This window comes from Catharus ustulatus, chromosome 3 (genome assembly GCF_009819885.2).
Source record: "Catharus ustulatus isolate bCatUst1 chromosome 3, bCatUst1.pri.v2, whole genome shotgun sequence".
Taxonomy (NCBI): domain Eukaryota; kingdom Metazoa; phylum Chordata; class Aves; order Passeriformes; family Turdidae; genus Catharus; species Catharus ustulatus.
The window spans coordinates 38,481,101-38,508,921 of record NC_046223.1 but is presented as its reverse complement, the minus strand read 5'-3'; the positions used below and the strand labels follow the sequence as shown (position 1 = coordinate 38,508,921).

At 40.2% G+C, this 27,821-nt stretch overlaps 1 protein-coding gene across 3 annotated transcripts; it reads left to right on the top strand.

The window, feature by feature from the left end:
* The first annotated feature begins 19 nt into the window (after nucleotides 1-19).
* On the top strand, nucleotides 20-26,738 carry ZNF318 (zinc finger protein 318). Of its 3 annotated transcripts, none has more exons than XR_004417322.1 (11): nucleotides 20-452; nucleotides 4,138-4,283; nucleotides 9,099-9,726; nucleotides 10,821-12,242; nucleotides 14,648-14,747; nucleotides 15,498-15,784; nucleotides 18,971-19,174; nucleotides 19,644-19,743; nucleotides 20,730-20,848; nucleotides 21,230-25,363; nucleotides 26,663-26,738. XR_004417322.1 is itself a non-coding variant. In XM_033054286.2 (10 exons), exons 1-10 carry the CDS (start codon nucleotides 75-77, stop codon nucleotides 23,987-23,989), a joined length of 6,144 nt encoding a protein of 2,047 aa, XP_032910177.1. In that variant the 5' UTR covers nucleotides 20-74; the 3' UTR covers nucleotides 23,990-26,624. The 3 variants fall into 3 exon arrangements, 1 of the variants encoding a protein (XP_032910177.1); XR_004417323.2 differs by lacking the exon at nucleotides 26,663-26,738 and having other exon boundaries at nucleotides 21,230-24,659; nucleotides 24,776-26,624; XM_033054286.2 differs by lacking the exon at nucleotides 26,663-26,738 and having other exon boundaries at nucleotides 21,230-26,624.
* Nucleotides 26,739-27,821: the final 1,083 nt, after the last annotated feature.

Genomic DNA, 27,821 nt, shown 5'->3' with positions numbered 1-27,821 from the left:
CGGGGAGCGCGCACGCCGGGGGCGGGGGGGCCGCTCCGGAGGAGCCGCGGGACCCCCGGGCCACTGGCGCCATCATGTACCGCTCCGGCAGCGGCCGCTCCGGCCCCTCGTCCTCGTCCTCGTCCTCCTCCTCCTCCCACCGGCTGAAGGAGGGCGGCTCGTCGGCGTCCCGTGCCTCCCGCTTCAGCACATCGGGGCCGGGGCCAGGCCACGGCCGCCCTCCCCCGCCGATGCCCGCCGCCGCTTGCGCCGCCGCCTCGCCGCCGCGCTCCGCTTCGCCCCGTCCGCCGCCGCTCCGCCGCCACCGCTCCCCATCGGGCCACCGCGGGCCCTGCCGCCGGTCCCCGTCGCCGCACCGCAGCCGGAGGTTGTCATCGCCGCCGGGAGGAGCGGGGCTCGGCGGGCCCCGAGGCCGCCGGAGCAGCGAGCACGGAGACGGCGGCAGCAGCCGGGTAAATACTGCCGTGCACTGAGGGGGCTCGGTGCGGGTCCTGCCCCCTCGCCCGGGGGTTGTCAGAGCCCCAAACTTGGCGTGGCGAGGTCCTTGCAAAATTACACCGGCCCCATGCTCTCCCTGTGCGGGGGAGAGCGGCAGTTTCCCCCCCATACCCTAGAGAGCCAAATGGGAAAAGACAATATTGATTTCCATTTTAAGTCATGTTTTCCCACTAGTTTCCATTGCATTTTTATTTGTCTTACTGACTAGAGCCATTTTAGAGAAGGTTCAAAGATGATGCTGTCTTTTCGCTAAGGCAGAGGGATGTAACTAGTCGTTTTCCTCCATTTAACACATTGGGTTGTGTTAGTGCATAAATATCGTTTAACTTATGGGAATAACTTTTCAGATAGCATGTTGAATGAGCACTTTGTCTGAATTCTTCCTGCTGTCACGGCGTGCGTACAAAGAGGGCTGTTACTGATTTATATCTGTCAGAGGTGTTCTTTGGTAGGCACTGCTTTGTAGCTGGAGCTGTGCACAGGGTGTTCAGTCTTCCCACTTTGTCTTGGCAAAGTCTGATTTGGGCATGTGAAGCTCTGTTTTGGCATCTGCAGTGCATGGCATCTTGGATGCAGACACCTTCGTAATAAATCAAAGCGTGAAGACTTTTGTTGTTGTTGTTGTTTTTGCTTGAGTGGGTTTCGCTCACTTAGGTTTTGTCTCGCTGCTCCTTGATGCAGTGATTGTTTTGTCTGTTGACTCTGAGCTGTGTGGTGTGTAAAAAGTTCATGGTGCGTTTGTATTACCGTGAAAGAAGAGATTTTCGTACTGGGGTGTTCCAGGCATGCTCATTCAATCCAGCATGCATACAGTTGGAAAGAGCAGTGTGCTTGCTTTTTCCTCATGCTTTGCAGTATATTCTGCCCTCTCCCTGTGCTTAGGCATTCCAAAGAGTGGAACTAAATATGATGGAAATGTAGCAGATAGCAGATATGTTGGGTTATCATGACTGGTTAGGGTAAAGTTTGAATTAAATTTTTAGGGTTTTATGACTTAAGACTCTGTCTCTTCAGAAGCTTGAGAATACGGAATGTGCAGATGTGGAGAGTTGCACCAGTATATTGGTGGGATTTTGGAGCTGTCACTGAAAGGATGTGAATCCAGAAGCCTGAGGAAGAGAAATTTAAGTTGCAGCAAGGAAAGAGGACTTGAAAGAGGGGAATATGTGCATAGGGGTGGGAGATGCAGATGTAGAATGAAGGCACTGATGGGATAAGGGTATTGGGTTGAAATGGAGAAAATATTTGAGTACAGGTTATTGTCTCTATCCTCCATATTAATTGGAGTATGAAAGCAGCAACCTTAGAGATGTTAACAGACAGGCAAACAGAGCATTGTTTGGTTTGGTTTTTTGTTGTGATTTTTTTTCAAAAATTATTATTATTTGTGAGATGGAGTACATACATTTCCAGGTTACAGCATCAGTCAGTGCACATTTTGTTGTGCATAACTGGGATGCTGGCCGTGGAACCATGTATCGGATGTTGAAAGTAGGGATGGCATTAGTTCCTTAATAGCTGAGGAAAGCTTTGTGGTGATTGGAAGAACATGGAGTGACAGCAGAGGTTTGGGGCGAGTACTGATAAATGTAATGGAGAAGAAGGTCAGGGCTTTACAGTGAGAGATTTTGGCAGACTTTTTTTTTAATTGTTCTTGCAAGGCTGACACGTGCTGCTTTTATTTATCCCTGCTGACCTGCGTGCTTGTTCTTTTTAAAGGTTTTGTTTTAGCTTCTTTGCTTTCTTGTAAGAAAATTGGCTGAGATTAGAGGACTGGAGCATGTGGGGTCAACAAAGAATGGAGAAATGACAAGCAGGTATGCAACCTGTTCAGTAATATGGCAGTGGTAACTGTGGTTTAGGTGACAGAACAGGAAGGGACAAAAATACAGTGCAGTGCACATATAGCTATGACTACTGGTGGTGTTCAGTGCTCCAGATACAAAAACCTTTTAAAACTGGAATTTCTCCAGTTAAAAAAAAAGGTATTAAAAATCATAAAGTTCAAATATTTACTACCCTAACTACTGTCTCTGGGCAATTTGTATAAGTTAATCATAAACAATCCAAACATCCCAAACATTCTTAGTGTAAACTATTTCTTTCCTTTGCCCAGAGTTTGTTCTGAGATGTAATCATCACTTCCCTGTCTTCAGTGGAGGCGATTGTCATCTCTATGCCCACAGTTTTGATGACAAGAAGATGGCTTTAAAGATGTTAATTTCTTGAGGCAGCCCTCAAAATTCACTGTTACAGTGGGCCCAAGTGAGCCTTCAGAGTGTGTTTGTATGAGATACATCCACCTTGAATATGTTGTATCTCAGCCAGGCTGTTGCGGGATCATACTGTGCTGGACAAGGCAATTTGTCTTAAAAAGTAATTAGTGTCTTTTGATAAATTCTGGGATTCAGCTTAATGGAACAAAACAGAAATCACTAATACGTTACCTTAGAGTAAAGCTATATGCACAATAGATTTGTACTGCAAGTGAACTTTGTTAGGTAAATTTGTAAGGGAATTATTTTGGTTTTGTTGGAGATTATGTACTGTTCTTTTGATCTCTTGGAGGATTGAGCTGAACCTGCTGTCTGTTCTCAGGGTGGATGCAGACAATTCAGTACACCTGCTGCTTGCTACTGCAGTTTTCAGCAGTCAAATTGGTGTGCAGTGCATGACTGGTTTGGCAGAACTGAAGCTGGTTCATTGCTTCGTGTTAAGCAGAATCTATATTGTGTTGCTTTAAAAACGCAAATCAAGTATCTCTGTCTTTAGGCAGTCTCATCTGGTTTTTATGGAACTCCCCCTAACTCTGATCATTTCTGTATTCCAGTGCTATATTTTAGAATAATGTGAGGCGTAACTAGTTAAGCATAACTTACCAGTGATGGTGCTTTGTATACTGTGTATGTGTGAAAAGGAAGGTCTGTGAGAGATAATGAACTGAGGTCTTCTCTGCCGTAGATTTTTCAGAGGCAATTTGTTTTAGTTTATTCTGGTTTATCTCTATCAGTGATAAATAATGTAATGGGAATTTTAGACACCTATAGAAGGTGTTTCTAGTGGCATTACTGTTTTTAATATTGTGTTGTGTTTATCTGCTGAAAGCAGCATGAAACTGTTAAAACTGTTAAAAACATCACTGCTAGGAAAATCTTTGTTTACACTGGTTTATACTTTGGTTCATGTTGTTACTAAAGTTGTAAAGGGCCAGAAATCCAGACATTTTATTAAGAAATTCCTGGCACTGGTTTTTATGCAACATTTATTTAGCTGCTTTTTCTCTACAAAGAAAGGAGAACAACAGTAAATTTGGGATGTTGTGACTTTCTCTTTGGTTTTACATATTCCAAAATGGTGCTTTATGAAATGTGTTTCTGAGTTGAAAATTTATAGATAATTTAAATATAGAGCATGTTATTAGCACCTGGGATGAGAAATTAAATGCAGTCAATACTCTCCCCTTTCGTTAGTAACTAAATAGAATTGAAGTATTTGGAACAGTTGTTCTTCTAGTTTGATTTTTTAATTGATCCATCTCCCCAAGTTGAATTTATTAAGCAGAGCAGAATCACTTTCCTTTCTGTAGCTGAGATTAAAATCCTCTGATTGATGGGTTTGCGCTCTTTCTTCAATTTACAGAGGCGTTCACCGAGTCTCCGCTCTGAGTCTTCACTGGAGCACAGTTTGCGGATTACTGTTGGTAATGACCGGTATTGCACTGGCACACCGGAGCGAAGGAGGCTGCCTGATAGACTGGGCTCACCAATTGATAACCTGAGTGACAGGTATGGTCCTCCACAGGTGAGCATTCACGTGGGTGAGACAGTGTGGGAATGGCTCTACTGGGTGAGACCAGCCATCTCATTAGCCCACTGAATGCCTAGGGAATTAGGGTCAGCATGTTGGGAGTATTCCCCCAGCCTCTGGCAAGTTGTGGTGCAGGGAATTCCTGAATAAAAGTGACTGTGTAACTCTGAACAGATATTTCTTCTCTAGTTTTTGTCAGCTGCTTCTAAACTCCATATAAACTCCATATAAACTAAGTGTGCACATCATATATTGTAGGAGGGAGTGTGATGTCAATCCCTGCAGTGCTTCCTTCCCCTTAAGGATGGGGTGTCATATGGAGGCACTTCATTTGACATTTCACTACTTCAGCCAACTTCTGTTTCTTATGAACCTACCTAGTCTTTACTGAAAGGAAGGTTGTTTAGTGTAAGTGTAAACCTTCAACTTCCTCATTTATTGGGAGGAATTGTCTACTTTCCTGATTTTTGAGACTAGTCTAGAAGAAAACTCTAGAGCAGCTTGAAGGAGATTGTTATTTTGACTTTAAAAACCTTACGGAAGAGAACATAGTCAGTCTCATACATTATAAAGGAAGTGTTAGAATTCTTGACTGAAATTGGAGAGAAGCAGTTAATGGAGAGAATTATTTTGTGTTAAAAATACTGCTGTGAACAGTGAAGTATAAATTTTAGTAGATGCAATTTGGAACTCTTTGCCTTCAGTAGGAGAGCCGGTATAATCTGGCAAAAGAAAGAAAATCAGAAAACTGCAAATAATTCTCTTTGTTTTAAATTGCAACATTAAAGATGGCATAGTTTGTGCCCTGGAGCATACAGCTGCACTTTCAGATCAGGGACAAGCATCTAACACAGAAAAAAAACCATTACCACTTCCATTTTTGATGCAAATATCAGCAACTGTTAAAAAAAATGACAGAGAGGGAAGTTAGCTGAATAAATGAATTTCCTGTCTTTCTCAGGTGTAAAGTTAAGTTTCAGCAGATACAGAAAACCAAATGAGAGTTTGGTTTTTAGTACTGTCACTTTTATCCCTTTACCTCAGTTCTCCTGGCATCAGTGTTTGATTTGTAAATCCCCTGTGCAATCTGGAAACTTCTAAATAAAATGAGTATGTATGCTCAGGGGGAGTACAGTGGTCAGAAGGAAAAGGAAGTGATGTGTCAGGAGCTGGTACTTCTCTGGCAAATTAGGAACATTTGGGGGCAGGGGGTGGTGGTGTTTGTCCCATTGTTTCATGTTCTCAGGTGAGATTTTACATTTAACCTGTTCTGTGGTGCTGATGCATGGTTAGAAGTAAATCAGGTATAGCAGAGTTTACTTAATGTAAGAGTGAGAAATCACAAAAGTTGACTTCTGTATTACAGAGCCCGTAGATGCAAAAAAGAATGGTAAGAATAGACTCCAGAGAAGGTTTAAAAGTGACAGATGAGTTAGAATGAGAAGAAGATAAAGTGAGACCATGTAGACTTTAATCTTTAAGTGACTTCCTTGTATTTGTAGTGTAAGTATGCAAGAACTTCATGTTGTTATATTTCCTTTTTTTTTTTTTTTTTTGTCTAATCTGTGCTAGCTGCACTTTTCTGAGTGATACCCATTGTCCAGAAACTTAAAGTATGTGACAACCAAGTCACCTGTTAGCTTTTCTTAAATCATCTAGGTACTACTTCTGAATTCTAAGTTTCTCCACTGCTAGCCTTTTTATTTGTTTTCAAAAGACACTTAGTATTTGGTTAAGGACATTCATTGTTTATCAGGTATTTTGCATCAAGTATTTTTCTCCTCTCTGAGAGGCTGCCCTGGTAGCAGGACATTGATTTTTATATCTGTCACTGGGCTGTAAAATGGTCCTTATTGATACAGCTCATATCATGTTTTTATTTGGCATGTAGTGCATTCTCGTTCTAATAAAAAAAAAGGAAAAATAAAAAAGTGTTTCCTGAAGATGTCTCTCTTCAAATTTTGAAGTAATTGGAGCAAATAATTCTGAATTTAGTTATTCTCAACTTTTTTTGCTAAATACTCTTTGATTATTTCAAGCAATCACTTTGACACATTATTCTCTGTAATTTCTAGGGCCTTGGGATGGTAGAGAGGTTCATTAGTCTGTAAAGGAAATAAAATACCAACGGAGAGAAATCCGGGAGACTTTTAGAGTCTCCTGCAGCATTGGATTTTCAGGAGGGCCAAGGAGACTTTCTCAGGGTGCATGTTCATGTGCAGGTCTGTCCTAAAACCTTTGTAAGAATTTGCTCCAAGTTTCTAGGCTGGCTGGTCCTCTGCACATGTCTAAATAGGCACACTGAATGCTTCTGGTCTGGGTCTTCAAGGTCACCTAAGCAGCTTCAGTCTCCTGCTTGGACCAATGAGTGGTTTTTTGTCTTCCAGAATCTCAGTCTGTCAAAGTGAAAAATAAATATTTTTCTCTCTCCCTGTCTTCCATCTCTCCAGCTCTCAGTATTTTTAAGACATTCTACTACTATCTGAGCTGGCACAAGATACAGAGAGCATCCCATCAATCCTTTCATCTGAGGTTAACACAAAAGATAGACCAAATCACTTCAGAGACTTGGTCTGCATTAAGCTGTGTTCTGAAATAGCGTTTTTTGGCATAATATCAAGAGTAACAGTTGGCTTGAATATGAACAACTCATCTGACTCCCTGTTCAAAAACTGTGTGTTAAAGTGGAGTCCTGCTGATTGCTGACAGCAGAATACCACTATTTATTTCTATTTCTGTGTGTGTGAATAAACACACCAAAAAGTAAATTGCCTTACACTAGTGGTAGGTCTCTGAGGCATCATGTGTGTGTAGCCTGTGGTCTGTTTCCCATCTCTGAAACAGCAAATTCCAGTGATTCATGGATTCTGTGTTGGTGAAAGAATTGGGATGTTCACAGTGGTACCACCTGGTATCCTCAGTCAGGGATGCAGTAACCCAATAGTGGACATCACTGACTGAAAGCATCCAAATCAATTAAGAGGGACGTAAATTTATTAGACTGTACACACAGAGAACAGGTTTCAAACAATCCTTTAAGGCAAGTAATAATTTTTTCACACACCTGTATTTAATTTTGAGGTTTTAGCTGCATTTTAGCTGTTCAGAGTGTATTTGGAATATCTTGCTAGTTGTAAATATATTAGGTTTGCTGTTCCTTTCTTTCCAAAGGATGATTAAAAATTCCTCTGCTTTGTCACTGCGGAGTGTTTGAATTGTAGGTGACAGCAGCCAGATGTGCACCTAAATAATTTTATTTGCACAAAAATCAGCTGAAGGTATATGGGGAAACACATCTGTTACTCCAGCAGGTGTGTTCATGCAGCTTGTACAGGTTCAGCAGGCTCTCAGAACACATGCCACTGGGAATAGACATACCTTTATGTAGGTTGTGGAAACAACATTTATTTATGGAATTTAATTTAGCTGTTTTTGGATATTTTCGTGTTTTTGGAGGAGGTGGATATGTGTAGTTTACTGAAAACTGGAAAGATACCATGTGATACAATGGGTACAGGTGCATACCATATTTGTTTTATAAGATGTGTTGGACTGGTAAAGTATCTAATTAATGCTTTGCAATGATGCAAGGTAAAGTGGAGTTTTGTGATGATTTTGTTCTTAAATGTGCATCTGTAAACTGTGAAAATACCCAAGAAAAAGACCTTGTCTGTGCATCTCTGTTATTCTTTAGTCCGTTGTGAAAAATTGGGGCTATAATTTATTTGCAGATTTTTTGAAGATGTTTTCTGGCATGACTTGATTTGTCCCTTCTCAAATATATGGAGGGACCTTTTTGAGTAGAAGGAGGTGATTTTTGTGGATTCAGGCCATTATACATAGTTTATCTCAGATTGATTCACTCAGGAAAGAGTCTTCTGTCTCATTGATGTCACTTGGGGAACACATTTTCTTTCTTGGACGATCTTGCTAGATTTTGAAGTATCAGTGAGTAAAACTGGCAGATGGTAACTTTTAAAGTGGTTTGATTTGTTTCTGCCTTATCTAAACAAAGGTAACAGAAGTTTTTAGCCATAGAGAAAAAGACCTTAGTTAAAACAGTACCCCTAATTGCAGATATCTGTAGGAACACATTCAAAAGTAGATACTCCACAAGAAGCAGCTGGTTATTCTGGTGTTGTGATAGTTGCACATCCACTGTGTCTAATAGTACAGGGGCTGACACAGAAGAATGGTACCATTACACTTAATCTCCCTGGTTTATAGATAGCAGAAACTGTGCCTTTTTTAGTTATGGGGTTCATGTTATTAGTGGCAGTGCTGTCTGCATATCTGTTGCAAAAAAAAATGTTGATAGAATTTGTGGTCCTTGTCCACAGCTGAAGATAAAAAGAGGATCTGGTTGCATTTGCTAGTGTGAAACTGAATTATACCTTGAATAATTCATAGGAAATCTGACCTTGGCATCTTACTGGGAGAGGCGAGGAAAGGGATTGTGGTCTGAAATATGATAGTAAAGGTTTTTTTTAAAACGTGTAGTCTCTCACATTCACAGAAACGAATCCATCCTATCAATTTTTCAAGGCTCTTATTCCTCAGTACGAGTTAAATTGTTTGTGTCACTGTGTTTGCAGGTAGCTTCCTGGGAGGGATGTACAGTACCATTAAAAATTAGTCTCCCTCTCTATCCTGCCTTTTAAGTACATAAAATGTTGGTTCTGTTTAATGAGGGAGATGTAATTTTGAAACTGGTTTGAAAATTTCTTACCCTTGAGTAGGAGTAAGACTTTATTCTGATTCAAGTACTTCTGTTCTGTGTTTCTCTTACACAGGGATGATATGGCTGATGGTCCAATATTCACAAGGGGACTCACATGTCCTCGAGGCCTTGAGAGATACCCAGCACATGAAGATCAGCCTTCAAGTCCCTTCATTCCAAGGCACGATGAAGACTACCGCAACCGAGATGTTTTCCTCCACCGTTCAGATTACAGTCCACACTATGGCCGTCGGGAGGAGCTGCCTCGTGGGTCTGACAGAGATGGTGACAAACTGAGGAGATCCCCCTACCCACTGAGGGCAGAGGAGAGGGGACGAGAAATAAAGCGTCCACGGTATGAAAAGGATGAGAAGATGCATGGTGTGAGTGGAGAGCATCAGGGTTTCTCATCAGGAACACGAAATTATCGCAGACGAAGCCGCAGCCGTAGTAGAAGCCTGAGCCCGTCATACCTGAATGAAGAATTCCGAGAGCTTGACCGAGCAAGGAGGAAAAGAGAAGAAGAAGAGCGCAGTAGAAACTTGAATCATGATGTTTCAGGCATCGCAATCCCTGGCTTGACTAACACATTACAGACTTCTGAGCCTCGGTATACATATAGGCCTGAAGAAATCCCACCCATGCCCAAAAAATCTATTTTGAAGAAACGAGTAGAGATGGAAGCAGAGTCTGCTGTTCAGGTTTGGTCTCTCTGTGTCTGTCTATGTGCTTCTACTTTCCAAAACAGTTGCTTCATGATACAGAATTTTAGTTTGATTTCCAAAATAGAAAAGCCAGATCTTTCACTGTCTTTAAGAGGACAGGTATCTTTCTGCAGGGCTGTGTAAGTCTACAGTGCATTAGAAACTTTAAATGGTTATGGCATTTAATCAGGAATTGTATATATATCTATATATCTGTAATCTGAGACTGAATAAAATGTCTTTGTGGAAATTCAACCCAGGATGCAGAGATCTGGGGCAGCTTTCATAGAAAAGCTGGCTCTCATAGTGTTCCAGGTTGTCAGGATATTGATTGAAGCTCTTCCCCTGTCACAGTGTCTCTTTCTTGTTTCTTTATAGACTTAGAGAGCTGCCTTAATGCACCCTCAGTACATCTGTCTGAAAACAACTTCTAAATTTCCTTATTTTTTTAACTTTGGACTATAGGCTGGGTTCAGCCCTACTTAATTTGTGCCAAACCTATACCAATTGAGTCTCAAAATTAGAGCAATGGACAGATAAGTGACTACTGTGATAAACTGACTTTTTGTGTTTTAACACATCACTTTGATTTGCCTGTTGGTTTTACAGTGACATATTTATCTCAGGAGTGCTCCAATATTGGGGATCCCGTTCCATACCTGTTACTGGAAATGGTATTTAATATGGCATTAATTATGAATATCTGAAGAAGTGGCTGAGAATAACCCCAATGCAGTAGTTTTTACCCGAATTAAGGTATTGAAATCCTGTGTGACCATGACTAAACTCAAAGTGTGTCCCAAATTATGTAACAGGGTTCCAATTTAAAAATTTCAGTTCTTATGCTAGCAAAAAATTTGTGAAATATACTTGTGATTTTGTGTGTTCTCTGAGATAAGCATTCATTGTTGGAAATGGCATTCCAGAATCATCAGGCGACTTGGTTTGTAATCTGCTGTGTTCTCTTTCAACTGTATATTGTCTCTTCTAACACTTTTATTCAGCTGTGAGTTCAAGGAGAAATGAACATGTTCCTTTGTTCTGTGAGGTGCATAGTGCCTTAGAAATAAATACTATCTTCTCTCTTTCAGCCCGAGGGCTTTTCAAGCAGTCCAGCCCCCAGCAAAGATCTTCCTCTTTCTAGTCAGTCTTCTTTGCCCCAGAGCAACAACATAGCTCCTTTTGCCTCTGAAGTGGAAAGCTTTCTCAAACGGTTTAACAAAGGCTGTCTTGTGGAGTCTGCAAACCAGGAGTTGTGTGAAGATTTATATGAGTGGAACCCACTCTCTGGGCCTCCCAAAGACCAAACTTTGACGTTTGAAGAGAAGTTTGGAAACTTCTTAAGTCACAAAGAAAAAGTAGAACCCAAGTCAGAGCCCACTGATCGCCATAGTGACTTCCTGCTGCCTCACGAGAGAGCCAGTCAGGATGGCAGTGGTTTCTCCCGAATTCTGGGCATGATGGCTGATTCTGTCAGTGCTCAGGAGAAGAGGAGGCGTAGCTTTCCTGACATTGAGGATGAAGAGAAGTTTCTTTATGGTGATGAGGATGAGGAGACCAAAATGGAATCTCTCCCCATAGAGAAGCCTCCAGAGAGTTGTGGCAATGAGATGATAATACAGAAAATGAGCCCGCCTCCTTCTCCTGCTCCAGCTGTCAAGACGGATCCTTTAGAAGAGCCAAATGCAGAGTATGCAAAGATCCACGACTTACTCAAAACCATAGGACTTGACATTGGTGTTGCTGAAATTGGAAAACTGGCTGTTCGTACCCAGGAGCGCCTTCATGGCAAAAAGCTTGCGTCTCGTTCTCCGGATCGTCGCTCTTCGGAAACTCGCAGACTGGATGCTTGGGAGCTGCGCCGCAGCCGCAGTGACACCCGTTCTCCTGAGTCCGGCCAGCAGCGTTCAGCCTCACCTCCAGGCTCTTTCCAGCAGTCTAAAGATTTGTCCTCTCTTCAGACATCAGAGTATGCTAAGAACAAGCCAGTGGGACAGGAGATACCTCCACACATGCCAGAACAGCCTCTTCCTTCTGTCTCTCTCATTCCTGCAATTCCACCAACTCCTAGTTTGCCACCTACACCTACTTCTGTTGCCCAATACCAAATTCCCAACTATTCCCACTACACTGCCGCTCAAATGCCCCAAAACTATCCCCCTCCCACAATGGCTCCTCCAGGATACGATGCATATGGGCACTATATGGCATATGCAGCCCCTGGCTGGCCCATGTACCCCCCTGCCCAGCAGCCTAATCCTACGCTACCAGAAGCTCATGGTCTTCTTACTATGGCCATGTCAGCGAACCCCACGCGTCCCAATCTCCGGGTGATCGAGACAGTCTCTCTGGGAAAGGATGTCCCTGATGTAAAAAGAGATGGTTCTGTGCTTGTTCAAGTCCCTACCACTCCTTCTCATTCCAAAGCACCCCTTCGACTGTCGTCACACCCTCTCAAAAATACCACAGAAAGGATATCAGATGAAAAAAATCGGGCAGCTCAAAAGCAGAAGGTATGTTAGGTATTCTGATACTTCAAAATGTGTTGGGTTGTATGATTGGTGGGGTGGAAGTTTTCTGGTGCATTTTTTTTTTTTCTGAGTTGCTCCAGTTTAAAAATAGTTTGACCTAGTTTACTTCTGTTAAAGATTTCTAAGCATTTGTCTGTATTAATCTGTGACATTTACAAAAAATGCATTTTAAATCTCCCAAAGTTGTATGCCATTGACTATGGCAGAAGAGACGAAATCAAAAACAAAGTTGAATTTCTTTGGATCAGCCAAAATCTTAAAGAGAAAGCACATGGTTGCCACAGCTTGGCTTTATTCTGCTGAGATTTAGATACTGAAATACCTGAAGATATCTGGAGATACATAAAAATCTGAAGCAACAGTGTAAAGAAAATAAAGAAAAGAAAATTTTACTGATGTCCGGTGGCACAAACTGAAACACAGGAAGCTCCATCTGAACATGCTACATTGTACAAAATACCGTGTATACCTTGGTACTATGACACCAGGCTATACCTGTATTAGACATTCTTAAATACATACTAAAGAATATCTTATTTCATCATCACATACAATCTTTCCTCTACGTTTATATTAATTCTCTTAACAAAAATCACGACACAAGAAGAATTTAGGGAAAACTCTCCTTGGAGGCTCTGACACCAGCTCAGGTCATGCATGTTAATGTTTTCCACTTCTAATTATCTTGGTTTTTACAATAATTAGAGAGTAGTAGGGAAGAATGTATTTTAAAATAGGAAGCTGTAGTTACACAACTGTCAAAGAACTGGAAGATTCACAAAAGTTATTTACATTTTAAGGCTGGTGTCCACTTGGTCTTTGTTGTTAAAATAAGGGCATAGAATTATTTGGGTATGTGGGCACAATTAAAAATCATCTAGTTCCAACCCCACTGCCATAGACAGGGACATGTTCCACTGCACCAGGTTACTCAGAGTGCTATCCAGCCTGGTGTTGAACGCTTCAGGGCTGGAGAGTCCACAACCTCTATGGGCAACCTGTTTCCACACCTCACCATCCTCATTGTAAAAAAATACTTCTTATATATCTAGTTTAAATCTAGCCTCTTTTAGTTTGAAACTGTTGCCACTTTTCCTGTGACTAAAGACCTTGGTGAAATATTCATTTTTCTTTCAAACTCTCTTTAGCTACTGAGGCTGCAGTATGCTTTTTTATTATAAGAGCCTTTTCTTCACTTGTATGAAGTGCTACATCAGCAAATAAGTGAGCTTCCACTGCTTGCAGGAATAGTAATTTCTTCAGCTGACACAGCTGAAATTTTGTTCTTAATGAAATTTAATACTTTTAGAAGAGTTATATTGGCTAAAGGTATATGGTTTTCTCCTGCCCTGACATATCCTGGTAGCTCATCTGTGCATCTTGGTAGAACTTCTAAGGCTTTGTGTGCACTACAGAAATTTTTCATTTGGGTTTAGTCCATTGGGTTTTTGCTGGGATGGGTTGGAGTATGAAAATTCTCATGCTCCACTTGATGCTCCTATGCTGCAGAAAACTCAGAAGGAGAGAGTGATGCTTTGATGATAAAAAAAAACAGCATGCAAAACCAAAATAATAATAATAAAAAAATGCCTTGCAGTGTTTAAGATGTTGCTTAACTGTGTTGGTAGAACTGCTTCAAGAAGGATTCAGGGATTGTGCCAACAGTGATAGTGCTGTAGTAAAAGTGATTGTCTTGTTTGTGAAGGGAGGAGTCTGTAGTAAGTTTTAAGAGCCTTTTGAAGGTAAAAAAATTGGGATTTGTCTCTGGAAAAATGAAGCTGAAAAAGAAACTGAAAGAACCTTTCAGGTTTCATTTTAGCATATTGCTTTGTTTCCTTCTCTGAGAATCAGTGAAAACCAGTGAGAAAAGGATTTGTGAACTCCTGATGCCATGGTTTACCCTAGTGAGCAAGAAACAAATTTCATCCTGATGTTTCATGTCAATTTGAAGCAACTAACTAATAGCTAAAATGGGCCAGAGTCAAAGGAGGAGGCAAGGTGAAGGACTGTTAAGGCTGATGGACCATGCTAGCTGTACAAATACTGCATGAATTTTGAACAACCATTTGACATTGATCTTGATTAGCCCTGTAGAAGATAGTCAGCTGAGCCTAAGGGCCTATGGAAGTGGTGCAACAGACAGCAGTTTAGAGAAATACGCTGCCCAAAAAAAAAAAAATTGCCCACAAACTGGGTTGAAGCATGACCACATGGTAGTTACTTTCAGATACAGAGAGAGAGGTGTATTTATTGTGTTAAAATACTCAAGTGCATTTTGGGAATAACGAACAGTGTTCTGTGTCTGGAGGTCTTCCTGTCATTCTTGCAAGACTGTTTAACTTATGTTGGGAAGAGAAGAAACTCCAGACACCTTCCAATTTATTTAGGTGATAGAAGAGAGAGAAAAACTGAAGAATGATCGAGAAGCACGGCAGAAGAAGCTTTACTATCTCAAGACTGAATTGGACAGGCTTCGTAAACAGCAAGGTAAAGTGCATTACCCATTCCCCCAGCCCCTGCTTCTTTTTTCTCCCCCATGGAATGTGTCACAAGTCTTGGTATCTAACAGGATAAGGAGGACCAAAATAATAACAGTCTGTAATGTATTTTCATACTCCTGGCAATGCACAACTCTTGAGAAAACAGTGACCTAGTTACTGTATTAAGATCAATTGCATCAAAATTTGAGCAAGCAGTTGCTCTTGCATCTTCTTGCCTTGACAAGCTGAAGGAATTGTACTTTATGCATTTTAGTGCTTCTTTAGAAGAAGTGAGAAATAGTAACTGAAAATGTTATTGTGCCTTTCAATTTTCTATGCATCTTATCTGGAGATGGAAAAGTCCTCTGTCAAGAGAGCTAATTTTTTGTGTCTTTAAATCTTGTTTGGTCCGAGTAAATACTTAATTCCCTCACCTTTGGAAAATGATACTTTCAGGTTAGAATATGCAATTTAACTTTTGCTTGTTTGGTCACACAGAGAGATAATGATTATTAAATTGATAGTCTGGAGGATTATAGTGCCTCTCTTAGGATGTGTGTTATGGTAATCCTTGTACAGGCACATCATGCAGATTTAATGATGCTCTACCTGAGAATCAGTTCCATCCTTTCAACATTATAGTGAAGATTTAACCATAAAATTTTATATTAGTATTTTACTTGTTGCTGAAATTATTGTACAGATCTAAAGTTTTCCTGGTGCATTTCTGACTCTTCTGCTTCCTTGATTGGCTCAGGAGAGATGTTGAGGAAAAAACGTCGTGAGAAGGATGGACACAAAGACCCATTGTTGGTTGAGGTGAACAGACTACAAGAGAATATTATGAAGGAGATTGCAGAGCTGCATAAAGAATCTGATGCGGCTGACAAGAAGCAGTCTGAGCTTGATAAAGTAGCACAAATCCTGGGGATTAACATATTTGAAAAGCCCCGGAAACCATCTGTGGAAACGAAAGATTCCTCGGAAAAGAGCAGCAAGTCAGAAAATGCTAAAGGTGTAGAGAAAACATCATCCTCCAACAAGGTAAAGTCTTACAGTTTGTGTGCTAATGATTTTCCCACTAAGAGAAAAGGGCACGGGGGAGACAACTGGTCCCAGACATTTACTAAAGGATCATTTGATATCATTTGTTACCACATCTCGTACACTGGCTTTGATGGTGCATGCAGGTGAGAGTCAATGTATCAGTGTATATAGCATCCCTCAGGTTTTGTGCAGTTCAGCACCACTTACTATTTTTTATCTTGATTTTGCTGAGGTGTTGGTTGAATTGAACAGTATCATGAGTGTGTGTAGCTGTTTGATCTCAATACCATACCAGGAGGACAGACTTTTTTTTTCTGTACAAAATTTCTGTCATGGCCTTTCAGGGAGGAGTGTTTATAGCAGCAAAGCTCTCTGAAAGTTGGGAACATGTTGGTCTTCTCACTGGGTAATGATAGTAACAAATCACAAGACTTAAAGATGATGGTCAGCATAACGTGTTTTTTATGTACATGTGTTCTCTCTTAAGAAATGTCAGTATACATCAGTATGGTCTCTCTGACATGGTATGTACTACTGTGCTGGATGTACCATAACAGGCTTACTGCATGCCAGAAGATAGTTTTACTTTGAAAGTAGGATGGATACTACTGCTACTACCATCTGAAAGGTTATGCTTGTATTCAGGAAATCAGTTATCCTGCTTTTCAGATATTTATTCAAATATGTAGCAGAAATAGCTAATGAGAAATTGTAGATAAATTTTCTGTAGATCTTAGCATATATATTTTTTTGCAGGGAGGAAATGTTAGTAGGGTAAGAGGTATAAGGAAAACTGAGAGGGCACCTCATCAGTTTTTCTGAAGGGAGAATGTCAGAAGCATGGAGCCAGATTCTTCTCAGTGGTGCTGAGCAATAGGACAAGTGGCAGTGGGCAGAAACCAATGCACAGGAAGTTCCAGCTGAATGTGAGGAAAAACTTCTTTACCGTGTGGGTGACTGAGCACTGTAACAGATTGCCCAGAGAGGTTGTGGAGTCTTCCTCGCTGAAGATATTCCAGTACTATCTGTACACAATCCTGTGCCATGTGCTCTGGGAAGACCCTGCTTGAGCACAGAGGTTGGACCAGATGATTCACTGTGGTCCCTTCCAACCTTACCCATGTTGTGATTCCGTATTTCCTACAAAGTCACTTAAATCTGCTTATCCTGTAAAATTTTCCTTATGCTTATTGTGGTCTGAGAGCTCACTAAGTACCTTTAATTTAAAGGCTTGCTTTTGTTTTTTTGTTACTTCTTGAAACATCTCTGAAGTTTATTGTCCACTTTAACAAATAATTTGCTTCAGTCGCCTCTTCATAAGACTAAATAGGCAAAAATGTTTGTTATGTCCTACATTGCTTTAAGTTATATTGGTTTTTTTCCCTGAGATACGGCATGTGTGAATATATTTTATTTTAATTTACATTGTCTGTGTTGTCCACACTTGTAATGACTTGATCGCCTTTTCATAGTTCCTTATTTTAACATGGAAAATTGTGAGTTCTGGACAGGAACATTTAATATTTTCATACATATGGAGGCACATAGGGCATGGTCTTCGGCCTCTAAAATTCACGTTGAGTTCTGATTGTTAACTTTTTTTTCATGAAAAGAGAGATGGTGCAGGCCTTTAAACAGTGAGATTGGTTGACTCTGGCAACTTAAGGGCAAAAACCTTTGCCTTTCTGCTTATTTGCAAGGTATCTTGTGGTCCCTTGCTGCTGACCCTGTGTCTGTGTGGTCGAGTTACACAGTCAGTGCAGAGGTGAAGCCAACGTTGCTGTGCTAGACAAACAGATCACCCTGTCTGGGCTCTAAATGGTAGCACATTATAAAGGCAGCTTTGAGCTGGAGTAACGCACAAACTGGAGTTAGAGTGAGCTGTCACCTGTATATCTGAGAAGCATAATCTTTTTAAAGTTCTAATTGAGATAGTATTTTTATAGTGTATGTCTGTAAAGAACATAAACATTGATGCTTGTGTGACATTGTGAAAATCCTTCCATGCACCTTCTGCAGATCATAAGTTGATCTCATTGTCCTAGAGAATGTCTACTATGTTCTTGCTGACAGAATACGTGCAAATATTCATTGGGTCACTTCTTATTCTGCTATCAAGAACTAGATTATATTGGGATATGGATATCTGTGGGGTGCATTGTGGCCTGGCTGTCTCTTCATTCTTTGATTTACAATGCATGTTGTGGGGGGTGGTGTTAAGGAATTTAAAGTAAGGCAGATGTTATTTGACAATTTTGAATCTGCTTGAATAAATTTGTTCTGTGCTGGTAGTGAATGACTTGGAAATCATGCAACCAACTTGAGTCTGCTAAATTAACATGCTGTTCTTTCCAGACTGTCATGCAAAATGATGACATGATGGACTTTATGCCATTGAAAATGTAACACAGAACTCAAAAATACATCTAGTACTATTGTAATCTACATTACCAGCAGGGCTCATTCATGGTATATTTCAGATAATACTTGTTTTGCTACCGTGTTAGTTTAGTATTAATTTTGGATAGAGTCCTGAAATGTCTGTATATCACTTTATGGTGTCTTTCTGTACAGATCAATGTAAGTGCAAACTTCACATTTAGATCACAAGATCCTTCACCTTATATGCTTAGGTAATTAACAAAACACTGTCCTTCTTTTATTATTAAGCAACAAGTTTTCTGGAGAATTCAGGAACACTCAAATAATCTGCTAAAACCGATGGAGCTAAATACTTTTAGTCAACTGATTTTTGCTTCCTTTTCCATTCTGCTTTCATCCAAACTACTTTTACAGTAACTTCTGAATGCCTCTAGGGGAGCCATTTGAGGTCTTCTGGGCGCTGTTTGGCTAGTATGGTAAATTGGAACTGTTATGTGAAACCAATAAAGTGGGAAGGGTGCATGCCACAGGGAATTTGTTAATTTGGTTCCCTGATTACCTGCAACCATCCAGCCATTACATCTGGGACCATTATTGGAAACTCTTCACTGCAGCCACGCAGCATCTTAGTCGGCAGTACCAGCTCTCTGAAACAGTGGAATTAACCTGGGCGCTGAAAAGCAGGTGATATATTTTTTTTTTTTGGTGTGTATGGCTTCTGCTGGAGGCAGGTTCTGAGTTCTAGAGCATTTTGTCTGTCCTGCCTTGTCTTAGAGAAGTGTTTCCTTCTGTTCAATTTAGGAATCAAAAACTACTAATGAAAAATCGAGAGGTAGAAGTCCGAAGCCAGCAGAATCCTCTTCACAGTCCTCCAAACATCCTTTCCAGTTGGCCAATATTTATGAATATTATGATGCAGGGAACCACTGGTGCAAAGACTGCAATACCATCTGCGGAACCATGTTTGACTTTTTCACACACATGCACAATAAGAAACACAGACAGGTATGTTGCAGGCTTCCTTCACTAAGCGCATTTCATATTGCTATGAATATCAACACTAAAACATACTTCACAGAGCTACATTTTACAAGAGAACCTGAAGTAATAACAAACCCAATAAGTACCCTATCAAATTCTTTTCCCCTAATATTGGACTTGAGCAGTTGTACAGCTACTGGTGTATTCTAAATAGTGTAAATGGGGCCTGTGCTCAGTTTGCACGGGTTTGCTGCTTGTGTTTCACGTGTTTACCTGTTCTTCACAGTCATTTACATTCTACACTTTTCACAGATTTTGTCATTGTAAATTGCAAAATGGGAGGGAAAAGAGAGGAGAATTAGTTCTTGTAAATATTTGCACCTTGATTTTAATGTTCAGTGTTCTAAAAGGATATTAAAAAGGAAAAAGACAAGTGTACTTGCCTTGCTAGTGTAATATATGAGCCTATATACCTCTGTCACTGTGCAAATAGACCCTGGATCCTTACAACAGACCTTGGGCTTCGAAGACCCAGAGTGAGACCAAACAAGACTCCATAAAACGCATTGATAAGATAACGGTTCCTGCCAAAGGTATGTTAATTTTTATTAACTCTGCTATCATCCCTCTTTGCCCTCCAGCAGATTCCACTTGCTCAGAGAAAGGAATTTTCAAAACTTTCCCTTGGTATAGGAGCACATATAGATACTATATTATTAGGAAAAAGGCTAGTTTCTTGGCTGTTCTTGTAGAAGAGGTCGTGAAGCAAGAGTGTAGTGGTTCCTTCCCTTCTTTTTAGAGATTAGTTTTTTATTTTGAATATCAGTTGTCTTTCACTGTACTTCTGAAGTAATTTTTTTCCAATGTATTAGAATTTAGAGCATGACCACAAGAGTTGTGGATAGATCTTGCACAGTATTCCACACAGTCTTGTAGTAGACTTCTCCATTCAGAACATTTTTAGCAGAGGTCTCCCTGAAAATTGACTGATGAGTATACTTGTAGTGCAGATACAGAGAATCTGCGACAGACATATGGAAGGAGCTGTAACTGAGTTGAAAATTAATATAGGGTTTAAAATATGAGTGTCTAAAAAGCTTGCCAGTGATAAACTCATTTTATTAATCTGTTACATATTTCTAGTAGAGCCCACTAAAGAAGAATCTACAGTGTTGTAGGTAACTGTAGCAGGTTCTATAGGCACAAGGATGCAATCTTGCTGAACTTCAAGGAAAATATTACTGTTCTGTTTATAAACCAGGTGTTTAGTATTTGAGCAGACTATACCAGAAAGATGGAAAATAGATCAAGACTGTAGGAAATGTTAACCTGCTTGAATACTTGATTACCTTAATACAATGGAGAGCACTTAAATCTTGAACCATAGCAATAAACTTCTTCACTTTCCATGTTTGTTCCTGGTAGTGGTGGTTCCTATAATGTAACTGTAAGGAGAGCAGCATTAGCTGTTCTGAAAAGAACATTACTGGAGGTTTTCCTGTTGTTCTTTGACCAACTTTGTTAAGAGCTTGGCATTTGTTAAGTTTGTTTCTCTGATAATTTTCTTTGGCCTTTTCAGGCTCTGAGTTTTTGATTCCCATCACTGGATATTATTGCCAGCTCTGTCATGAATTTTTTGGAGATCAAATCTCAGCAGAGCAGCATGTGAAAAGTCATCCCCACAATGAGAAATATAAGGTTGGTAACTGGTGCACTAAGAAAGAGACATTCCCTGCATTAGCTTCTGCTTGTTCTGTCTTCCTTTCCTGAAGAATGACATTTAACTCCTTGGACTATATGTATTTGTTTATCTTCACTACATTCTACTGTACTAGATAAGCAGAACTTCGCACTATATCAGTACATAGAGATATTTTATCTGCATGAAACTGAAACAGTGTCTACTGTAAAGTGACAGCACTATTGCAAGCAGTTTGTAGTACCTCAGTTTCTTGGTAGGAAAAAGTTCCCGGTTTTCTTAGATGGCATTTACTGAATGAGTCAAAATAGTCAGAGCTGCATTTATTTATTTATTTTCCATGGAAACAGTGGCTAAAATGTTGCTATTTATTTCCACAGAAATACATAGATGAAAACCCACTCTATGAAGAGAGGAGAAACCTAGACCGTCAAGCTGGATTGGCCGTAGTTCTGGAAACAGAGCGCAGGCGGCAAAATGAGCTGAAACGGAAACTGGTTGAGAAACAAAAGGAAGAGAAGGATGAGAAAACCCCAAAAATAATAAAGAAGGAGGAAGTAAAGAGCATCCCAGAGTCTGGAGAAGGGAATAATGAAACTCAAGGCAAAACAGATTCTTCTGGGCGAAAAATGGGTATCACAGTAAAGCTAAAGAAGGAAGAGAAGACAGAGGAGAAGAAGGAAGAAAAGAAAGAGGAATCTAAAAAAGAATCACCAAACCAGACCTCCTTTGGGAAATTCAGCTGGAAAAAGACTGAGAGAGAGGATAAAACCCCAGGAGCTGTTCCAAAGGAAGAGAATACAGAAGGAAACAAGGAGGAGAACAAGTGTCAGTCTGTGAAATCCCATATCAAGCCCATTGAAATCAAACTGTCTGGGAAAACTGTTATTCCACACGCTAGCCCATGGATACCAGTTGTTTCCACACCGACACCAACAAAAATCCTCCCCAATCTACCAGTCCCCACCATGATTTTCAGGAAGTCTAATACTGCAACAGTTAGTAAACCACCACCTTTGAACACCTTTTTATCCATAAAATCCTCTGGAACTACCACCAAACCACTGCCAGTGGTAAAAGAAACAAGTGCAGATCTTTTATTGCCTCCAGATATCATATCAAAAGCTTTTGGAGGAGAAGAAGTAATTTTAAAAGGCTCAGAGGAGGATTTGAAAGCAGCAGAGAAAAATGAATCTTCTCAGACTGTAGATAAACTACCTCCACCCCGTCCTCCACCAGCAATCCAGCCGGCAGCTGTCATCCCTGCAGATGAAGTAGCTCCAGGTGTGTCTGAAAGTGAACAGACAATGTTGGCAACGCCTGTGAGACCACCACCACCTTCAACTGCTTTCAGTGAACAAGCAAAAAAGATAGAGAAACGAAATTCTTGCTTGGCCACAGCCAATGCTAAAGATCTCTATGATATTTTCTACAGTAGTGGTGGAAAGGCTTCAGCTGACAGCAAGCTTGCAAGTTCTGCGCTTCCAAATGGAGAAAACCCTAACATAACAAAATCTGCAGACTTACCTGCGAATCACAGAACAAATAGTAGCTCATCCTCGTTGAAAGAGGATTCTGAGAATGTGGATTCCTCACAATGTAATAATCAAGTGACAGGGAGTTTGGTTCCTGTTGAAAATCAGGCTGAAATGAACAAGAAATCACTTCAGCCTCACCTATCAGAAATGTTGGTCACAGAATTACCAGAAAAGAACCCTGTTTCTGGTATCCAGATGCCTGCAGAAATTGGACTCGTTGATACAGGAGGTGGAGAGCAGTCAGGCAGTATGGAATTCTGTCATCTACAGAAAACTGAGGTCCAAGAGAAGGTTGGACAGGAAGATGGAAATAAAACTCCAGTTACAAACACAAATTTTCCTGGTACCTTGGAGAAAGACACAAAGACGAAAGACTGGGAAATAAAAGCAGTAAAGCCTAAGCATAGCCTACACCCAAAGACTTTGTTACCTGAGACACAGAATGAAATTCAAAGTTTGGGAAATTCCCATTTGGTAGAGGAAAAGTTAAATGATAATTGTAGAACTCACTCAGAAACTGATAGTCCAGACTTAAATTGGGGCACTTCCAGAGTGCCCCAGAAATGTAATGGAAAGGAACAGGTAGTCACAACTCATTCTGGAAGTGGTTGGGTTCTATCAAATACTCCAAATCCAGAAATAAAATCTGGTTCTAATGAGGTTAATGCTTCAGAATTGACAGAGGGACAGACAGAAACTAGAAGTACCCTATTAAAAGCTCAAGAAAAAGTTCAACCTAAAACTTCAGGCCATAAAGTGTTGGATAACCAAACCCAGAAGCAGGGAGATGAACGGTTAGTCAATACCTGCTCAAACATTGTTGAACTCAGATCCAGTCTAGAATTAGTAGCTGAAAATGAGGAAAAGTCATTAGGATACACTGGATCTGATGCAAGATTAGATAATTTTCTTCTCAAGAGACCGTCGGAGGATGTGAAACACATGAAGACTCCCTCCCAGAAAGCAGAGCTTGATATGAAAAGCACTGATTTCAGTTTGGGAGACAGTAAGGTAAAACATGAACGTTTCAGCATCCTTTCAGCAGGACTTTCAAAGGAAAATACAGAAGAAGTCACAAAACTAGAAAATACTGCGTCCATTAGGCTGGAGTCCAGTAAGCTTAAAAAACTGGACATTGAAAGAACAGCGAATGAAACTGAGATTACTGATTTTGCTACCTTGAATTCTGGTAGTTGTGAAGATAAAATTTGCACACGGATTTCTCAGAAACCTATGCTGCAGCCTGGATCACAGACCTCAAATAGTGACACTACGGAAGTGGTCATGCCAGTTCTAGAAATGCAGGGCATTTCTCCCACCTCTGAGATACTTGTGCAAGTGAAGGAGAGCAAAGGTGGTGCTGGTGAAATGCTGTCACTGAGTTGTGACAGAGGCAGCACAGAAGGTCAGGCTTCTGGGTGTGTGGAAACTTTAATGCCTGGGCTCAAAGAAACACATGGGAGGGTGGGTGGCTCAGGAGGCAAGGGAATGTGCACCATCCAGAGTAAGAAGACTGAGCAAACAGAAGCTCCTGACAATAGTTTGCAAGCTACAATGAATTCAGTAATTACTGAAAGCATAGCAGAAAGCCCAGTGGGTTGAAGTAAACCCAGCCAGTCCCAATATTTGAGGAGCCAGAGCTGGGATTATGTATATGTTTTTTGTTTGTTTTTCTTACAGCTGAGCGTGTTGGGTGTATTTTGCATTCTGTGGTAAGACTTGACTAAAGTGAACGTAAATCATTGGAAGGCAGTCACATACTTTATTCTGTACATAAATAATTGTGTAAAATGTTTTTTCATGTGATTTTTTTGCCAATTTCTTTTCTACACTCTGCTATTAAAATGGAATCTCGTTTATAATGCGTGCGTCTTCTTCATTTTGGGGGCTTTTATTCTTTGACCATTCCTGGGTGATTTCCAGCTCACCCAGTTTGTGTCAGTAACACCATGAGTAGCCCAGCTGCTGAGACAAGTTCAAGAACAGCAGAACGTAGAACTGAGGAAATGGAGACTTGCAGAAGAACTAAAACAAAATTTCTTTGAACTGTAATGCATGGGTTTGTTTACTTTTGTTGTTTGAAGTGCAAGAATGTGTTTAGAGTTGATTTTTGTTTGTCTGTTTATCTGTCTCTGTGATTTGTAATTACTGTTGTATTACATCTGTACTTAAGGTGTTTCACTGTATTGTATAAGCACATGTATGGATGCCACATCAGTAAGCAAGGGGAGAAAATCTGTCCCGACTGGCTTTTGGAGAAGAAAACTAATCGGTAAGGCTCTGTGGCCTGACACCTGGACCAGACATATTGAGGTCACTTACGTGATTTGAAATGGGCTTTCTTTCATTTTATTGTGATCCAGTAACTATTTGTGTTAAATCATTTAGCAGCTGACCAGCTCTGAAGAAGTAAGAAGATCAGAACCCTGGTGTCAGGAATTGGACTCGCTTCATGTGATACAGACACATGCATGCCTACCCTGAATAGTCCTTGAACTATTGAGTGTGATGGTTCTCATTTGTATAGCTTGTTAAAGACTAAAGTATTAAATGTGTTTCCTTGGATAAATATAACATTTTTATTTGTAAATTGTTTAAAAAATAAACATATGGAGGTCAACAAGGCTTTCTTCTTGGTTTTCTTTTTTTCCTTAACTCAGTAAAAGTGTTTTATTCCAATTAGTTTCTGAATCCTGTAGTAGTTGATAAAATTGAGAAACTGTAAGGATGAAGATACTCAACAGTTAGCCTGCTCAGTAAGAACCAATTTATTCCCAGCTGAAGTCAATGGAAGAACTACTGTCAACATCATCAGTGGAAGTTTGTTTGAAGTCTTGAACCCTGTGTAAAACCAGAGGTGGGCATCAGGGAGGGACCCCAGCAGAACTTGAATTTCTGTAATCACTACCTGCACATGGACCACTGAAGAAGGCAAAGTCACCATTTGTCTTCGTTTTCCATGACTGTGTGAGGAAGGTATGAAATGTTTCTCAGAGTCTCATGATGGTTTTCATACAAGAAATGTAAGAATTGTCTAAGCTCAATTTGGAAATCTGGTATAAATGGTCAAGTCAACAGTAAAAAGGTAATTAAGAAGGGAACAGAGTTTTGAGAAAAGTCTCTTTGAGCTGGCTTTATGATGTTAAGCAGTTACTGTGTTGAATATAGGAAATCTTTGTTAGTATCGTTGCCCTACTTTCATCAGATAGCTGATTTACTGTCAAAACCAAAGAAAGCAAGGTCTGACATGCTTTGATAATTTAAAATTGAGTTGGGCAATGAGTGGAGATTGCTTTAATCCTGTTTTTTTAAAAAAGTCCTTTGTAGTTGTTTCTGGTTTTCTTCTGTATTTTTTTATTATATACCTGAGTTTGTTTACATTTGACAGATAAATTCTTCCCCACATTTTCTTTCCAATTTTTTTCAGTAAAGTGCCTGGTCTCTTGTATATCCACAGAGGAAGTGGGGAATTGATTTTGTTACCTACCTTGCATTGAGAGATATAAGTGCAGGGAAGGGAAATGTTAAATGGAAAGCTGTATTTTTCTAGAGTTCTGCACTTCATGTGGTGCTGGTTTGGAATACACGCGTGCTTTCTTGGATAGTTTGCTTTTGCAGATTGGTTTTCATGAAGGTCTCAGTGCATACAGTGGCAAACAGAGTAATCTGGGCAGTCTTCTTCAGACAACATTATGTTATTCAACATTGTGTTATCTGTTGAGGAACTTAATTTTAAAAATTAACTTTATTTTTGGGGAAAGGGCACTGTAATTCCCTTATCCTTGTTCTGTGCTCTACAGCTGCTTCTACAAGCAGTGGTCATGGTCAGTGCTGAACCTGGCTGGCCATGATTGGAGAGGAGGTAACACCAAGGACAAGCAAGAACTTTGCAAAGGAGAAACTGGAAGTTGTTGCCCCTTAAATGTCTAAAGCTTTCCAGAATCTGAACTTTCCTGTGGTCTAAATTAAATACTATTTCTCCTCATGCCCTTTATTCTGTCCCTGAGTGGAGGCAGGGCTCTTTACTCCTGGAAGGAAGATTAACTTGGTCTCTTTTGGGGAAAGAGTAAATGGTAATCCTCGAACCTCTGGAATGGACAAGGACATAATGGGTGGTGTAGGTGATGATAGCTAGGCAGATTGGCAGACAAGAAGCATTAACACTGTAATTTCATGAAATGGTTTTTATTTTTATTTATTTATTTTTTTCTTTTTTTTTTTCCATTTTTTTTTCCCTTTTTTTTTCCCTTTTTTTTTTTCCCCTGTGGTTTCCAGAGGCTGGCAGTAAATGATTTATCCACTGTACTCGTTCCCTGTGCTGGCAGAGCTGTAGCATAGTGCACTGACTGGGAAGCCTAATTTCTAGGCTGGCCTTGGACTCTTCCAGATCCTCAGGAGGAGGGGTGAGTTAATGGGGATTTACTTGTCTGTTTGAATGGTGCAATACATTACCTCTACTTCCTGACATAGTTCTCTAAAAACTGCATAAAGCATAAGAAGTTATTTTTTTCCTGGTTTTCAGAAAGCTTCTTATATGAAGGAAACAAATGCAGTTTGAATGTTTCTATCTTTACACTACTTCAAACTAGGCACCTAGTAAATTCAAAGAACAATGGATTAACTCTTGAATCTTCATTTGATGCTGTAACCTTTAGTTTGTCGTGATGGAGGCTGGCATATCCTTTCTCCTGGATGAAGTTTGTTGCAGAACCAAGTTTGATTAAGAAGCAGTGGGAGAAGAGACATAGAAAAGCTGCGGTCGTCCTATCAGTGTGTTTGAAGGCCAGCTGGGTTTTTAATACTTCTTCCAGTCTCTTTGAATGTTTGGAAAGGAGAAGAAACCTTCAAATGTTTTAGGCAAAACACAGTAATTTTTCCTGGAATAGTCTGTTGGGTAGGTAAACCTTGCTTCTAGCTTGCTGGGATCTTTTCTTTGACTAAGGTTTAACTAAGCAGTAGATAGGCTTTTGGGAGGATTGTTTGTTTTAGAATTTTAAATAGCGTGTTAGGAGGGAAGAAATGTAGCAACTATCCTTCTGTTAGTGTATTTTTTCCAAATGCGTTTGTGCATTATAAGTAGTAGATTACGATATAAGGTCTCTGGTGTTTGGCAGAGATTTTCCAGAATAATCATCCCTGGAATTATTGAAAAGACACACAGATGTGATGTTTGAGGACATGGGTCAGTGGTGAACACAACGGCACTGGGTTAATGGTTGGACTCAATGATCTTAGAAGTCTTTTCTAATCTTTGTAGTTTTCTGATTATTTAATTTTTGCCAAGGGTAGAAATAAATTCCTAAATCTTATCTAAGAGAAGCTCCACAAGAACTTAAATTTTCTCATGGAAGCTGTAGGGAATGTGGGCAAAGGTCAGGTTTTTTTTTTTATCCTGGTAAACCCCTAACAGTTATTAGAAATACCTATGAAAGGA

Bases quoted from the DNA above. Each gene is read 5' to 3' on its own strand.
- ZNF318 (XM_033054286.2), top strand. From the start codon at position 75: ATGTACCGCTCCGGCAGCGGCCGCTCCGGCCCCTCGTCCTCGTCCTCG. The intron at 4,284-9,098 runs GTATGGTCCTCC...TCTCTTACACAG, and splicing joins ATTGATAACCTGAGTGACAG to GGATGATATGGCTGATGGTC. The intron at 14,748-15,497 runs GTAAAGTGCATT...TGATTGGCTCAG, and splicing joins CAGGCTTCGTAAACAGCAAG to GAGAGATGTTGAGGAAAAAA.